This window comes from Berghia stephanieae, chromosome 7 (assembly GCF_034508935.2).
Source record: "Berghia stephanieae isolate SIO BIC M18660-M18661 chromosome 7, UCSD_Bste_1.3, whole genome shotgun sequence".
Taxonomy (NCBI): domain Eukaryota; kingdom Metazoa; phylum Mollusca; class Gastropoda; order Nudibranchia; family Aeolidiidae; genus Berghia; species Berghia stephanieae.
This window is the reverse complement of record NC_088366.1, coordinates 38,066,378-38,084,271: the sequence shown is the minus strand read 5'-3', so window position 1 is coordinate 38,084,271 and position 17,894 is coordinate 38,066,378. Positions and strand designations below refer to the sequence as shown.

Genomic DNA, 17,894 nt, shown 5'->3' with positions numbered 1-17,894 from the left:
CGCCTGTTGCTCTATTGCAGCCACATTCAAGAAGACCATCTTATATCCAGGGTTGCCAGTTTGGCATTTTAAATGCCAGATTCCAAAAATCTGGCATTTTTGAAAACCGTTTGGCATTAGAAAAATCATTTGGCATTTGGCATTTTCATTTGGCATTTTCTTTTCTTGTATATTATACTTCAAATGACACCTTTTCTTAATAAAAAAATTACCCCAACAGGAAATTTAGTATAATTCAAAAAAAAAAGAAAAAAAAAGAAAAGAAAACACGCAAGCCACCAGGATATGATAGTAAATTGTCTATCAAAAGTGAGTAGTTTTCTTAGTGGGGGTGGGAGTCAACAGACTTTGGCATTTTTTTTGAGTATTTTGGCATTTTTTGAGTCTTCCCCTGGCATTTTGTTGAAAAATAATCTGGCAACCCTGCTTATATCTTGTTTTCACATATCGTTGGTAGCTACTCATAAGGACACTGAAACTGAAAGTTATTGGTAAGCAATTTTTTGTTGACACTCGTTTTGCTACCTGGTTGCATCATTACAAAGACTGCCTTTACAGTTTCAGTTGTAAGACTATCTACAAAATCCAGTATTCGAAATATTATTCGTAGACATTTCAGATACACGTTCGATAAACAAATTTTTCGTTGACTCGAAATAAACAATGACAATATTTTTCTTTGAAGAATTATAATTAGAATTGCTTCACTAACAGACTTTCTTAATTTAGAACTCACCTTGGCCTAGACGACTAGAGATCTAAGACATCTGGCCTCGACGATTTTGGGTAATATCTAAATATTATAAAAATAAAAGTTACCAAACAAACTTAGCTCGGGCTCAGGCGCTCGATACAACTCCACCATTTTATTAGGGTAATTATTCTTTGATTTTGATTTTTAAAGTTGTTATTTATGTAAAGAGTTGTAAGTGCTATAGATCTCCACTTAATTTTATAAGTATTGATTCTCAAAGGCTTAACTATTTTGCTTTTGAAATATGAACAAAACTTCTTCACTTTTTTTTTTTGGACAATATTCAATGAAAAAATATTTTTTGCCCCAAAACTATTCAATAAAAACAAAATCAAAGTAGCCAACTATTTGTGTAGTAGGGACTAGTCTAACATATTAATATCAATATCATCTACTATTTTAGTTCCAAATTTCAAAGCTCAAGTCTAGCATTAAAATGTTAAAAATGGTCAAGTCCCAATAAATGTTTACGGTGAGGAGAAAAACGCAATATTTATTAGATTTTTAGCCCAATATCTTTGGGTAGGGGTTTTTAATAGCATTTTTTGATTTTTTTAAACAATTCATTCAGCAAATTTATGGGTTGAAATGAAATAAGTAAATAAGGAATTAATATATTGAGCAAAAACAGTCACTTCCAAAAATTGTTAATTTTCACCCAAACTGACCCCAATCGCGAGCCCCCTGAACTTGGCTTTGTACAAGTTGTGCCTATCATCTCTCGGGAGGACTTCTGTAGTTTCACAGCACTTTTATTATAGTCTGCGGCTATTCAGACTCGAGTCTGAATAGTCTCCCATGGCTATTTGGACTCAAATTCCAATGCGCATGTACAATCAAACGATTATTCAGACTCAGTCTGAATAGTCTCCCTTGGCAGTATAGTTAAACAATTTTTATTATTATTATTATTATTTTTTGTCTGTTTCTTTTTTGTTTAAAAAAAAAAAAAATTTGATTATTGATAATTAAATAAAATACTACATAAGATTAACGCAAATCAAAATTACGATTTTAGTAACTATCAACTGGTAATCTAATCCGCTATATTTCACGAGAAAGACAAAATCAAAGATTAATTGAGTCCAGATAGAAATTAAAAAGAAAAGAGTTAAAACTCTTCAAAAGTAACAACAAAAGTCAATCAAAGTAACCGTGGTATAAATGAAAAGCTTTTCTAAAGACATAACACGATGTCCAAATAAAATCAGGACCAAGAAAAACATTGTGATTGTGTGAGACAAGCAACAATCCTTCTACAGTCCAAAGTAGGGGTATGAGCTGAGTCAGTGTGATATGGGTAAAACAGGATTTAAGTCCACAGCTATAAGATTGATATATAAGTAATCCGTACCCTCATTCACACAGTATTTTCCGCTAAATATGATTCGAAGTGTTGATCATGATAGCATGCCTAGTTCTGAGTGATAACTGAGAGAAAGGCAGAGTTTACGTGTATTTTTATTAAATCTAAAAATGCTTGGAGCTGAGTCCATCCCAGAAGCCAGTGATATTCCTGGATTTGTTGGTTCCAGATTTTTACTGGTCATCTAGTCGGATCTAATCACATGTCAATTTTTTTAATGCAAGTCCTGGCTGGTCGGTCAGGTAATAAATGACGGCGTCATGTGTAATTTTAGGATAATTTTACTGCCGCCTTGATCTAGGCTTGCCATCAACAGGTATTAATTATGCCGGCATCTGGCGCCATTCTCGTCTCTCAGCTGGTCGTTAAATAATTCAGTGTTTTACATCAGCGTCCTTGTAATTGGGTAGGTTGTCAAATTATGTAGGGGATGCTGGGGTTATAAAATTATGTAGGCAATGCTGTGGTGAGCAAAATATGTATGAGTTATTTAAAATCCTGAGAAACTTCGGAGGAATTTTGAAATAAATCACTACACTGAGTTTGAATTCAGAGTTGTCTCTCTCCTAAATTGACTGCCTGTCATGGCTCACGAGCTACCCGGGATGCATCTCTTTCAATTAGTATATTCACCGTGGATCTTTTGCCAGGTGTTTATTTATTCAATTTGTCAAAAAAGCATTTCTTGGGACGAAATTGTTTTTATTATATGTGTTGGAATTGTGAACTTACGGATGATAATTTCTTGTGAATGTACAGGGTTGTTTTTTAAAATATTGTTGTAAAATTACTGCTGTTTTGTTGGAATGTACTGTTCTGTGGAGAAGTTGGAAGTGTTTTTCTTTCTGCCTACTCTCCAGTGTTTTCCACTGCAACAATTTCAGGGCCTCAGTAACACATCCTGGTTCACGCAAGTAATTGTTGGTGACAAACCTTGAAGCTACCCTTTGAACTTGTTCGATTTTCTTGATGTGATCTTGCTGATAAGGATCCCTTGCGTATTCTAATACAGGTCTGACTAAATCATTGTATGCCTGTTCTTTCACCTTTGGGGTGCAGTGGTACAGGTTCTGCCTCAGGAAGCCAAGGGTACGATTTGCTTTTGCCACAATGTTATCAATATGTTGGTCCCATTTCAGAGATTTGTTTAGTTGGATTCCAAGTAGGTTATTGTGTCCGCGTGTTTTAATAACTGACCACTTAAATGGTAGTCATAATTAATTTGCTGTTTTTAGTTTGTTATTGACATTACAAAGCATTTCTCAGGGTGGAATTTCATCTGCCAGGTTTATGCCCATGATAGATGTGAGTCAAGATTATTCTGTAATATGTCTGCGTTGTTCTGGATGTCATTGACTCCAAATAAGAGGCTGTCATCTGTGAAAAGTTTGATCGTATTAAGAGTTGATATGTTTCTTCCAAAGTCGTTAATGAATGTTGGAAAGCAGACAGTTTCTTGAGGTACCCCCGATAAAACGTTGCATTTCTTACTTCTACTTCTATGTACATCCAGGACCACTTCCTGAGTTCTATTGCAGAGCCAGTCTTCAAGCCAATGAAGTAGCTCTTGTTCCTTCTGTTTTGAGTCGTTGTCTTCATCAATGGTGTTCCAGTTTTCTGAGGATTCGTCAATGTGGCACACATCAAATGTCTTCAAAAATTCTAAAACAAGTTGATCTATTTGTTTTCTACTGTCTAATGCCTTTCCTATTTCTTCTATGGTGTTTACGAACTGGCTTTCACAAGATCTATGTTTTCGGTACCCATGTTGGTAATCAACTAGCACATAATGTCTTTTTTAGTGCTCCATTATTGAATGAAACACAATGTGCTCAAGTACTCAACATGTGACAGACGTCAGCAACACTGGTTTATAGATCGAAGCATTAACTCGTTTCCCTTTTTTGTATGTGAACAATGCATGCTTCCAGTCTTTGGGCTCATGGCCTGTATCGAGTAACTGTTGGAAAATAATGCATAAATAGGGAGCTATTTCTTTTGCGCATTCTTTGGGGATCCTGGTGGGTATCTGATCTGGGCCACTTGCTTTGGGAGGATTTAGACTCTGGAGCTGTGCGGTTATGCCGGTTTGGGTAATGGTTATACTTGAGGAATGTTGTTTCCGTTTATAGTAGGCAACCTCGTGTTTTCTTTTGTGAATGTGTTTTTGTACTGACTGTGTGTTAAGGATGTTTGCTTTCTCTGTGGTGTCAGTAATTTCCATTCCATCTGGTTTTTGTAAAACTGCTATGCCTGATGTATCCCTGCTTTTAAATTTGATGTATTTCCAGAAGCGATTTGTGAAGCCACTGTTTAGGTTTATATTAGAATTGGAGTCAGCTTTGAGCATGTCAGTGATGTATTATTCATGCTCTTTTTTAAGTTGTGTGTTTATTTCCTTATTATGAAGAGCTCTAAATTTGTCCCAGTCCTGTTTTTTGTTGGACCATTTTGCTAAGTTGTAGCGACGTTGTTTTTGTCGAATTAGTCGCTTGATGTTTCGTGTCATCCAAGGCAAGTGTTGTTTTCTAGTTAAGATTTTGCTCGGGATGTGCCTATTGACTGATTCCATGATGGTTGTCTGGAAACTCTCCCAATTTTTATTTTATATTATTTAAATTTGCTTGGTTCTCACTTCAAAGTTGTCTTTAAGGTCATTCATTATCTCGTTCATGTTTCCTTTTGAGTATACGAATGCTTTTCTTGATGGTTTTCATCTTATTTGTAGTCATGGTCACTCATTCCTGGAAGAACTTGTATGTTTTGGATGCAGTCAGGATGTGTGCTGAGGATGATGTCATGTGTGTTACTATTTGGATCATGTTGAATCCTGGATGATTTGAAGTGTCTTTACTTATTTTTGTTTGCCATATTGTGGATTTGGTTTGATGCTTAGGTTTTCCCAGTTGATATCAGGGAGGTTGAAGTCTCCAGCAAGTACTATATGTGGTGAAGTTTTCGTATAGTTGTTCCATTACAGTTATTCTGCTGGACAATTGTCTATAAAAGCCATTGAAGAGGATTTCTCCTCCAGACAATGAAATCTTTGTCCAGATAATTTCGCAATTATTGTCAGCATTTCACTCAACCGATGTTATATTACTTTCCACCACTGTTAAGACGTCTCCTTCACCTAGTCTACAGTCCTTTGGTAGGGTGGTGGGTCGAGGTAGTTGTCATTAAATATGGACTTGATGTCAATATCAATATCTTTGTTAAAGTGTGTTTCTGTTGTAATTAGAACACTGAGACGGTGGGTTTGTATTAGTTGTTCCAGTTTAAACTTTTTACTTAAGCTTATTAAAATACAACAATTCAGGTTAATAACCATGATTGTGTTTCTTGTATTTGTTCCTCTACTTTGATTGCTGGGCTGATCTCAATTGTCTGTGTGTTTATTTAATTGTGTGTTCATAGCCATCATTTCTGTAGGCTGGCACAATCGTTTTAATTTATGATTAATTATGGATGTAAGAAAATGGCGACGTTTATTAGTGAGTTGTGATCGACATAATTTGGGATTAGGTTTCAATTTTGTCACGTCGTGAACATTGGTAAGCACTTTTACGTGGCGAATAATAATAATAATAAATATTACGTTCTGATGATGTAAGGTTGGCATTTAGTAGGTTCCCAAAATAGCTGATAAAATGTTGTAAAATAAATTGTATCCATTGTGTTGAAATGTAAAAAGTCATAATATACTAAAAAATCTAATTTTTAAAATTATTATAAATTGCATGAGGAGATTCTACAGACAATCACACACAAGTTGATATAAAATTCCAGTGATAAAACAAGGGATAAACACATAAAAATCACAATAATATCCAGAGCTCACGACAGCAGTCTTAAAAAAAAAAAAGGAGGGGGGGGGGGTGGAGTTCAGGGTCTCCCCCTGTTAACTGATAAAAAATCCCCTCTTTAGATATGCTGTGAAACTACGGTAGTCCTTCCCTTCTTTCATTCTCATCCAATCTCTTTAAATGTTTGCAGAGTTATTTTGCAAAGGTTAAGACTAAGTCGAGAACAGAAGTGCCAGCCACCATGTTTAAAGGCCTGAGGAAAACCTTGAGTTCAACTCATAACATTTGTAGAAGTGTTACATGCAGAGAACCAATAAAAAGATGCAAGGTCTTGACATTGGATTCCATGAATCCTCATGTGCGCAATATTGAGTATGCTGTCCGTGGACCCATAGTGATTCGAGCTGGTGAAATTGAGAGGGAGCTAAAAGAGGTTGGTGAACTGATTGAGAACTCTATTTCCAATGTTATACTATACTTATGCGAGCGACTGGGTCCATGTATAATGAATAAGAGATAACCTTATTAGTACCTGGGCTTAATAATTTGAATCATAGACATATATGCAGTGATGCCAAAACTCCGGTCTGGAGCAAAAAATTCCGGGTTCCGGGCAACTTCCGTCAAATTCCGGGTGAGGTCAAGTTGTTCCAAGGATACCCCCCATCCAACCACCACATCATCATCACTGCCACTAGTATTACAACCACCACCACCACATCATCATCAGTACCACAACTACTACTACAACCACCACCATGCGGGTGGTTGGATGGGAGCATCACCCTTGAATCATATACCTATGATGTTCGCATGGGTGTACGATCCGATAGTGATGTCGTTTCTTCTTCTCTTTACTAGCCTATCCTGCTTCTTTGGTTTGTGATTGTATTTTTGACAGTTGATATTTTTTTTTTTCTGTAAATCTTCTGCCTGTTTGTTCTTGGTTATTTATAATTTAGCTTATGATATCTTATGGTTATGATTTTGATTTACATTTGTACTATTTTTGTTAGATTGCTTGTTTTTTTGTTTCAGCGGTCTCTCATATAACCTCAATTGTGTTGGAAGAGACCTAAAGCAACAAACAAACAAACAAACAACCACCACCGTCACATCATCAGCACTACCACTACCACAACTACCATCACTATTAAAACCACCACCACCACCACATCATCACTACCACTACTACTACAACCACCACCACATCATCATCACTACCATGACTATTACAACCACGACACCACATTATCACTACCATTACAACTACACCACCACCACCACATCATCATCACTACCACTACTACTACAACTACCACCACCACATCATCATCACTACTACTACAACCATCGCAACCACATCGTCATCACTACCACTACTACTGCAACCACCACTACCACATCATCATCATCAATACCACTACTACTACAACCACCAGCATCACATCATCACTACCACTACTACTACAACCACCACTACATCACCATCAGGACCTCTACTACTACAACCACCACCACATCATCATCACTACCACTACTACTACTACCACCACCACATCATCATTACCACTAAAACTACTACAACCACCACCACATCGTCATCACTACCACTACTACTACAACCACCACCACCACCACCACATCATCATTACCACTACTACTACAACCACCACCACATCATCATCACTACCACTAAAACTAGTACAACCACCACCACATCATCACTACCACTACTACTACAACCACCACTACCACATCATCATCACTACCACTGCTACTACAACCACCACCACCACATCATCATAACTACCACTACTACTACAACCACCATCACCACAACTACTACTACTACTACTACAACAACCACCACTACAACATCATCATCATCATCACTACCATTACTACTACAACCATCAGCACCACATCATCATCACGACCACTACTACTACAACCACTACCACCACATCATCACTACAACAACCACCACCACCACCACCACCACATCTTCATCACTACTACTACTACAACCACCACTACAACATCATCATCACTACCATTTGTACTACAACCACCATCACCACCACATCAATAACACTACCAGCTATACTATAGCAATGACTATGGAAAATGTTTTTTTCTCTTTTTGAGGAAAATTTTTGTCTGAAATCAAAGCCCTATCTCCACTGAGTAAAATTGTTTTTGAATTTTGAAAATCCATTCATAAATAAACAAGTTATGCAGTTTCAAAGGTGTCATTTATTTGGATGACCTGCAAAGAGGAAAAAAACGCGAAATTATGCGACACTTTCGGCATTTTTTTCGACCTTTGGGCGTATCTTGCTTAATACGTGGATTAAAAGATTGAAATTTGGAAATTTTTTGGCAAATTTGATAGAGAAAATGATGAAAACATTAGAAGAGTTCTAACTTATACAATTTTAGAGCTGGATGGTATATAACACACACACACACACACACACAGAGCGAGAGAGAGAGAGAGAGAGAGAGAGAGAGAGAGAGAGAGAGAGAGAGAGAGAGAGAGAGATTAGTATAACACACACACACAGAAATATATTAAGAAATGAGTGTATAACACACACACACACACACACACACACAGAGAGACACACACAGAGAGAGAGAGAGAGAGAGAGAGAGAGAGAGAGAGATAAGTATAACACACACACACAGAAATATATTAAGAAATGAGTGTATAACACACACACACACACACACACACACACACACAGAGGAAGAGAGAGAGAGAGAGAGAGAGATTGCGTACATAAACGAAAGAAATATAGAAGGAAAAGAGAAATTGGACAAGGGGACAAAGGTTACTGGTGGAACGTGACTTGGAACACAATAATTAAACCCATGCTGAGATTGTAGATCATATTGCAATAGAAAACTTTTAACATTATAATTTCTTAAATTTTTGTAAATTAAACAGTCAAATTATCAGCTGTTTATTGAACCCAAACGCAATGGCAGATGATAAACACCCCTCTGCCAGTGAGACCGTGCAGACATTTTGACTAGTCATGAACTTTAAAACGAGGTCAACCAATCAGAAAGCGCTTTGCCACGACGCGCTCAGCTGTCAGTTTGGTGCCAAATCGTTTTAAACTTGTGATTCGGGCTGTAGGGGGCAAAATGGCTTTGTCTTTTATGAATGAAGAGCAAATTAGGATGGTGTTTTGTAAATTACGGGAAAAATACTCGTCATATTCATATGAAATTTTACAACCAAAAAGAAGAAATGTTCATGTATCACCTTAGCGACAAAACCTACACGCCCGGTAGTTTTAGAAATATTTTACTCCAAATAGTAAAAATCTATTTTTAACGGTCTTCTGGTAATCGCACGAGTTTTGCCGCTTGACATAATAATCTAAAATGACCTTTTTTCTAACTGTGTGCCAACTTTCAGTCATATTTATCGATAAACAGCGTCGTAATTAATTTTTAAAAATAGCATATACGAAATGGCTTCGTCCCATATTTTGTCGCGAATTTGGGCACTTCGTGAGCGAAAAAGAGGCCCAAAGATTTGTGCGGGATAGTCATTGCTATATACTACAACCACCACCACATTATTATCATCACGACCACAACTACTACAACCACTATACCACCACCACATCATCATCACTACAACTACTACTTCAACCACCACCACCATCATATCATCATCACTACCAATACTACAACAACAACAACCACTATCACATCTTCATCATCACTAGTACTGTTACTACAACCACCAACACCACATCATCCTCACTACCACCAGTACTACAATCTCTATCATTAGGTTTTGGCGCTTTACTTCATTTGAAATAAGGAAACTTTGGGATTGTATTTGGCAATGTGTTTATGTATCATAATATAATTCTAATCAGTTATCTATTTAGAACTATATAATATGTAAACACAATGTCAATTACCATTCCAATTCCTTTTTCTTTTGTGCGGAAATTCCTCTTTCAGCATTGAAATTCCTCCGAGTGGTGTCTGAAACTCCTGTGAGCCAAATTTAAAGCTGGCGTCTCTGTATATATGGCTTATTCTTCCGGTATTGTTTACGCTAGTACAGACTGTTTTCAAATGACAAATACACAAAGCCAAAATCAAATTTTATAATTCAATGTATGCAATTGTATAGCAAAAATGATTTAAAAACTCAGTTGGGCTTGGCATACTGATTGAATGCTTTATGCACACATTTCTGGATCCTGAAACTGAAAGCTTATAATGAGGCAATTTTCTCCTGTTTTCATAACACAAAAATATGGTAGACTCCAAGCAAGCAAAGAAAGACACAAAAGAAAAGAACATTTATTCATTACTTGGTGCTGATGAATTGTGTGAAATAACATTAATAAAGAGAAAGAGGAGAATTGATTATTCAGCTCTTTGTGTAAGGAACATTACTGCCTTTCGTCCACATTTAATGCTATTTTCAAAAGCAAAATAACAACAAACTAGAAATTTTATAAACAGATGGAAACAAAACATGTTCCATGTTGATGAAGCAATAGAAGTAGAAGTGATATAATGCTGTAACAAAGAGTTTAATTTGTGCCCGAGTCACACCTTTGAAAGATTTGTCCATTTTTAAACGTTCCTAATGAATTAGTTACTTTCATGTCATTTAACTTTTTCACTTCGCATTCTGTATTTGTTTTTATCTGTATCACCACCTTCCGATTTTCACTCCAACTTTTCATTTCGCATCATGGCCTCAGCTGGATCAAATGTGAAACCGAGTTTGTCCACTGAGAAATATGATGAAACGAATTTTGTCAGAGGTAACGTTACTTACAACAAATTTGCATTTTTTCACTTGTTACGATTCTTTGAAGTATCTTTAAAAATTCTATTATGATGTTAAGTTAGAAAATTGCAAACAAAGGTATTCAAAAAGAATCTTATTTCGTTTTTGGAGTAATGAAGAGAGCTGTTTTGGGATGATTTTGTTGAGTTCTGACGAAATTTATTTTATTTGTCCATGGTAACAATCTTCACATGCTTTTGTTAATGGAAATAAATGTGTGAGGAGTTTGTTTGTGTTTTATTATCTTTGTGATTCTTTGATAGTCAATGTGTTTATTGCAGCATAATTTTTTTATATTTGGTTTGATTTTATTTTGGGGTTCGTCCTTCCAGTGCTTTATACTTTGGATATTCATTATGATTTAATCAATGTTTTCTTTATTTGAGGGTTACGTTTGAATTATTGTTGTCCTGTAACATTCCTCACGTTTATGTTACTGAATAAACATTTTTATATGATAAGTTGACACTTATGAGCAGCTCATAATGCAATGCTCAGTAATTTTTGGGCTTTAAAATAACCTTTTTGGTTTTTCGTAACATTCCTTTCCATCACTACCTAACAGACTTTAATGATCAACAATCAAAAACTGAGAAGTGCCTTAGGTCTGGAATTTCCCAAGATGATGTAGTATGCTTTGCTCCACCTTTGGAGCAAATTTAATTTGTTTGTGATTATTTTGTAATTTTAAGCCCAATGTTATATATTGTAAACAATACTGGGAGAATGAATCATATCTTTTAAATATTCTTGTATCGATTTACAATTCAAAATATTCATCAAAGGCTCTTCATCAATACGTCAAATGTATTTAGATAATTAAATATGTGAAGTAAGCAGTCAATGTATGGAATAAGTAAATTGGTTCATCGTGAGCCACAGAATTGGATAATCATTGTTATGTTGGTTATAATTATTTTCAATCGAAGATTGAATAATTATTAATAAGCTATGTTTAGATCTCTGATTGTTATGCTTGGATGTCATATTTTATAGTGACCCGATGTTTAGGTCAGAGTTTCCCCTTCAACCTTATTATTAAACGCTTGTCAAATGGCACAACATAGACCTCTGATTCAAAAAGGAAAGGTCAATTTTCTTTTAAAAACAAAAAAAAAACAAAAAACTTATTAAAAGTCATGCATTGGAAGAGAATAGACCAAGAAATTAACCTCCAGGCTAATGTTATTTCCAGTACCAAACATATCTGTCAATAAGAGATTTTCTAATTTACAGACACCTTCCCAGATGAATTGTACACAAAATACCAAACAAGTCATGGGAAAAAGCCTAAGGATCTGGAAAATTGTCAATTGCATTTGTGCAAAACAGTAAAAATTATGATTTTTTTAAATTTAAGAAAAAAAATGAGATTTCAAATCCATTTGTTTTCATGCCAAATGAAATTAAAAAATAGCTTCAGTAAAATCCTAATCTATCTTTTTGGTATGTAATTTAGCACTAAAAACGTCTAACTGGCATTTCTGCCTTTTTCCAATCATTTAAGAGATTGTTATCAGTCTGTTGTTTACCCAATGTTGAACATTGTCTGCAATGTCTCTACTCCCGATTGGTGGAAAAATGGACAAATTTCCATATACACTTCAATGACTGTTAGTAAATTAACTTAGTTGCTCACCTTTTATTTATCCAAAGAAAGAAACAAGTTGACCTCTATCAAGCCACTAAAACAAGTTTTCATTGTTTTCATGGTTGAAAATTTTTCAGTTGAGCAAAAGTTGTGCTGTCATTTGGCTAGTTATCAGCTGTGCCCTGAGTCCCGGCATTCCAACTTTAACAAAATCAAGATTGATTGTAGACGCAAAATTTACTTATTTTTAATCTTACCAGTCCAGTTTCTTTATATAAATAAAACTTTAATTTGAACTCCAGGTGAGCAACTCAGTATATTTTCTAAATAGTTGTTGAAGTGGTGTATGCGTATGGAATTTCTTCTGGAAATATATTCAGCAGATATATTAAGTTAACTGATATTTAGATCTGTTGTATAGACAAGTGGATTAGACTGTTAAGTTTTTTATTTCCACTATTTTGCTACATGGGTTCAAACCCACCACGCCATTACGTTTCATTTACTTTTTCTTTTATGAACACGTGTTATGTTTACGAGAATTTGGGTTTCTTTTTCTGTTTATTTTTTCTGGTCTATTTAAATTTGTTCTGTTTTCTGTGTAGAATTTGTTTTGGCTATGACTATCTGTTCTGCTTTTTTGTTTGTTTTTGTTTTGGGTTGTAAATACAGTGCAACCCCTGGATAATGACCTCGCGTGGGACTGGAAAATTATGTCGCTATAGGGAATGAGATTAGCGGAAGAGTAGCGTCACTTGATTGGACGTCTTCTTACAGAGAGAACGTCAATTTGATTTTGCGCATGCGTCTCTCTCGTCCTCGCTTTCGGTGAAGTGTCTCAAGCCGCTTTCACCGGAAGCGAGGACAAGAGATGCACGCGCACAACCAACATGACTTTCTCTCTCTAATAACTTTTCCGCCGGTGACGTCCAATCAAGGGACGCTACTCTTCCGCTAATCTCATTCCCTATCCAGGAGTGTCGTTATTCTGGAGTTTTCAAGTTGGCGGAAAATTCATGGACCAGTGCTTTTATAAGAGACACTTACAGACTTATAGAACGTGTATTTTCCACTTCACAGACAATAGTAGCATCAACTGTAGACTTGTCACAGGTTACTTTAAAGACAATGCCGTAAGGCTGTTTAAATCTATCAAGCCAATTATTGCTCCCTTGAAAATCGGCCACTCCAAGATTGTGCACATTGATTTACATCTGTTTACGGATGATGGGGCCAGAAGTCGGTGCATTTATAGCTCTTGTTTGCTTAAATGAACCACGTCAGCTCAGCTTTGTCGATCACAGCATTAGTTTCAAGTCAAGGTTTCTTCCTTTGTGGTCTATGGCTGTTCATTTTGACTTTGTCCTGGTGCTTGACTATTGTTGAAAAACTGTTTTGGGGAATCCCCTACTTCGCTATGATTTTTTTTCTTTGTCATCATCTTTTTGTCGATATCTTTTTAAATTAGTTCTTTAGTCAGTCGGAAATGGGGTGATTTATTTGGCTAGAGTTTTTTTTATCAAGGCGTTGGTGTCAACTGCCTATTATCGCTATATCGATGTTGATAAACAGGGGTTTTACTAGAATGTATGTTTCTATTTGGAGTTCTTATTACTAATGATATATAGCACAAAATTCAGGACCAGAGGTCAATGTCACAATCCAGGAGTTGTTGTTATTCATGGATGTCATTATCCAGAGGTTGCACTGTATTTGTTTTGTTTCCGAGAGAGATTTTTTTTTACTCTGAATATTTATGTCCCATGTGAGTTTTATTTTCTCTGAGTATTTTGTTTAGGAAGGAGACTTTTTTTTTCCTTTCTTTTTTATAAAGCTCTAATTATTTGTCATGTTCAAAATGAGATTTATAAAAAAAGAACTTAAGAAAATCTTTTCAAGTTTCTAAACTTCGATATTCATATCAATACGTTTGTTAATCAAGCTAACAAGACAATTGGCATTATTTATAGAAGTTTTGTCACTCTTGATATTATTATTTTCTTGTTTTTGTTTAACTTGTTCAACTCATTCTTGAGTATGGCAAGACGATTTGTTCCCTATATTCAAAGACAGTCAAATATATAAACACATATACTTTTCAATATTTGATTTATACATTCATAAATGACATAAGAGATGATTTTCAAGGAGAAAAAAATCACTGCAACATTATACACTCTATAACTGTCTTTTATGAGATAAAATAATTTTGCACTGATTTTATTTTTCGTTTCTTTTTGGCTGAAATCGAAACACAATGACTGACCATCTCCTGTGTAGTGCATTCTGGGACAAAACTTTCGACGTCACTTACTGTACATGGACTGAGTTGTTTAGTACACAAAGGGTGATTGGAAATCCTGAGTTGGGGATCACAGCATTTCATAGGAGAAAAACCACTATTATCATGCATTTAAAAAAATAAATTAATATGCATTGAGCATGATGTGATCAAGATGCAGCACTAAACAAATGTTCACATTCAATTTGCAATAGTTTTCATATTTACGAAATGCATGTGATCTTATTGACTATTTCTTGTTTCTCACAAAATCATTTCATACTTTTTCTCAAATCAGGGTGCCAAGAAAGACTTCTCTGCTGTTATTCGTGCCAATATTGGTGACTGTCATGCCGTTGGCCAAGAACCCTTGACTTTTTTAAGACAGGTGATGTGATAGAAATAAATGGACTCACTTTTTTAAACTCTTAATTAGAGTAACTTCTAATATTTATCAAAGACTTAACCATTTTTTCTAAAAGAAAACAGTAATTCTGGTTTCCTAGTAAGTATATTCAGTTTATGTGAAAATGGTTGGATAATATTAAAAGCATGTAAAATCGAAATCAAGCCCCAACTGTAAAAATTTAGGAATTGGATTAGAGGGAATAAATATGTACTAATCTATGTGTTCTTTTTTTCAAATCTGATATACAAACAAGTTAATTGATCATGGATTTAGTAATTGTTTTATGAGTAATTTATTGTGCTGTATTAGAGATTTTCCAATAGATCTACAACAATGAGATGATAATTTGGGTAATCAGATGTAAGTCATAAAAGATGAACAGATGAATAGATAGGTTACTTCCTCCTCTTTGGTGACTTCTGTCTTCCGCCAGGTTCTGAACCTCACCCCCAGGTCCAACTGAAGGATGTCATTTCTCTTTCCACCGATCTTCTCCAAGTCCCAATTGGTCTTCCCCTTTTGCGATTACCTTTCGGTGTCCATCTGAGCGCTGTTTTCGGGATTGCTCCCTCCTTCATCCAACAAACATGGCCAATCCATCCCCATCTTCTTGATTTGAATGTTTCAGAAATAGGGGTCATGTCAGGTTTTTGTAGATGTTCATAAGTTGTTATTTTGTTGGGCCAAAAAATGTTGGAAGATTTTCTCGGACATATGTTTTGGAAAATATCTAATTTGCAGCAAACTGTTTTTGTTGGTTCCCTAGATTCTGCTCCTTATAAAAGATCTGATATGTGCATCTTTGTTTTTGTCGAAATTTTCTTTGCATTCCAAAGTTTGTTTAGGGTGCCAAAATTTTTACAGGCTTTTCAGACATTTTAGCTCCAGATAGCAAAAATCGTCCAAGTTTTCTATCTCATCTCGCAATGGTTTGATGGGTCCTTTTTGTTTTGCATATATTCTCATTGTTTTTGTTTTGGCTATGTTTATCTTTAAGCTTACTTTCAGGGCTTTGCGGTTGATCCTCTGTGATTTTGTTTCCATGTCCTGAAATTTTTGTGACAATAGAACATTGTCATCTGCAAAATCCAGATCCATCAACATCTTGAAAAAGTCCATCTGATTCCTGTTTTGGTCCCATTCATCGATTCTTTCATCACCCAATTGAATGCCAATAGGAAGAGAAATGGAGATAACTCACAGCCCTGTTTTCCACCAGTCTCTCTGGGTGGGGATCCTGACCTCCCATAGCGGGCAGGGAGGTACATTCTGTGTCTTCTATCCCCTCATATCTTATCCAACAAGCTTTCTGTCTTGGAATGAGATTAGGGTACTTGGTTATTTCCTGGCCCTCGTCGGAGTCCTGGCTGAGAGGGAAACAGTCAAATGCATAGTTATTGTTTTGGGAGATGATATATTTTTCCTTGTAAATCATCTCTCTGTTATGTATTATAATATTTGTTATTTTTAATGTATAATGTAAGCATTTGAGTGTATTCCTCTTTGTTGGATTTTGTGCTTATGTCCGGATGAGACTTATGGGTGATCTCAAACTAAGTACATTGGTGGTATGCTCTTGGAATCTACATCTGATCCCTATCTGTTCCCATTCCCCTTTGTCTTACTTTCTCTTGGGTGCTTTAATTGTAATTCTAGAACTTTTTACTATCCCATTTTCTTCCTTTTTACTGGCGCTGATATAACCTAAATGTGTTGCAAGCGCTGTAAAACCCTTAAGAACAGACCACCAGTCTCTATTTGAAAGTTTTCTGAGAGTCCTAGTTTGCAAATTACTTTTGCCTTGAAGTCAGTATATAGCATTTTTACAATGTTTACTATCTTTGGGGCAGACCCCTGTGTCTCATGATGTTCCATAAAGCCTGGTGATGAATGCTGTCAAATGCTTTTTTCAAAGTCTAAGAAATTTGCATATAAAAGATTGTGTTCCACACGGTGGAAAATAGCTTGCATTTTAGTTGTAGAGTACATTGCTCTCACCGACAGTCGGTCACGAGGTCATACTACCTGGTGAGCAGGGGTCAACGAGCTACTGCCAGTACCGTCAAAATTCCATCAAAATGATCAAATGTAATCATTTGTAATTCATTTGCGTTATAATCTTTAACTATTGTTATGTATTATATTATTTCTCTGACACTTCATCTTTATTCTCATATGATTTCTGTTTCTATGGGATAGATGTACGTCATGTTACAATGAAAACAAAAGACCTCATATTTCAAATACTCATAAGTACACATAGACCAAATTGAATCAAGAAATAATACATTTATACAAACACCACCCCCCTCTAAATCCATACATAATACAGGGATAATACTGAACTTTTCACCCAACAAAAATCTTCAGTGCGATTTTTCTGAAACTCATGCAATGTGGTTTTGATTAACAACTTGTCAGGTCAAATTCCCCACCAACCAGTAGAATAACAAGTCTCTTCACAGTGCTGACCACTGTTATCATACTAAAATCTGAGAAAGTCATCAAGTAATCATCACGATACTTCACGCTGTTGGTAACAACACAAATAATACGATGCAGGCAATGTTATAGCCATATTTCTGTCATACTCTGAAAAAAATGCCATTTTAACAAATTTGGCCAGAAAACTTGTCCTTCAAATATTGATCAACTAAAATAACCCTCACGTTGTCAAAAACTCAAAACCTGAGACTTCCTTGCGGTTTTAAGTTTGAGAGTTTTAGTTAAGATGAAGTCTCAGGTTTTAGAGTTTTTGACAAGATGAGGATCATTTTATCCGATTGATATTCATTGAAGAACGAGTTTTCTGGCCAAAATTTAATTATTTTTCACAGAGTACAG

At 35.6% G+C, this 17,894-nt stretch overlaps 1 protein-coding gene across 4 annotated transcripts in view; it reads left to right on the top strand.

Moving 5' to 3' along the window:
* Positions 1 to 414: 414 nt before the first annotated feature.
* Positions 415 to 17,894, top strand: part of LOC144977189 (alanine aminotransferase 2-like) — an 82,902-nt gene continuing 65,422 nt past the window's right edge. For 2 of the 4 annotated variants that reach the window (XM_078922123.1, XM_078922126.1), the window contains exons 1-3: positions 497 to 566; positions 6,117 to 6,359; positions 14,940 to 15,029. In XM_078922123.1, coding sequence (XP_078778249.1) covers positions 6,168 to 6,359; positions 14,940 to 15,029 — 282 coding nt within the window. In that variant the 5' untranslated portion in view covers positions 497 to 566; positions 6,117 to 6,167. The other 2 variants (XM_078922124.1, XM_078922125.1) reach the window with 2 other exon arrangements.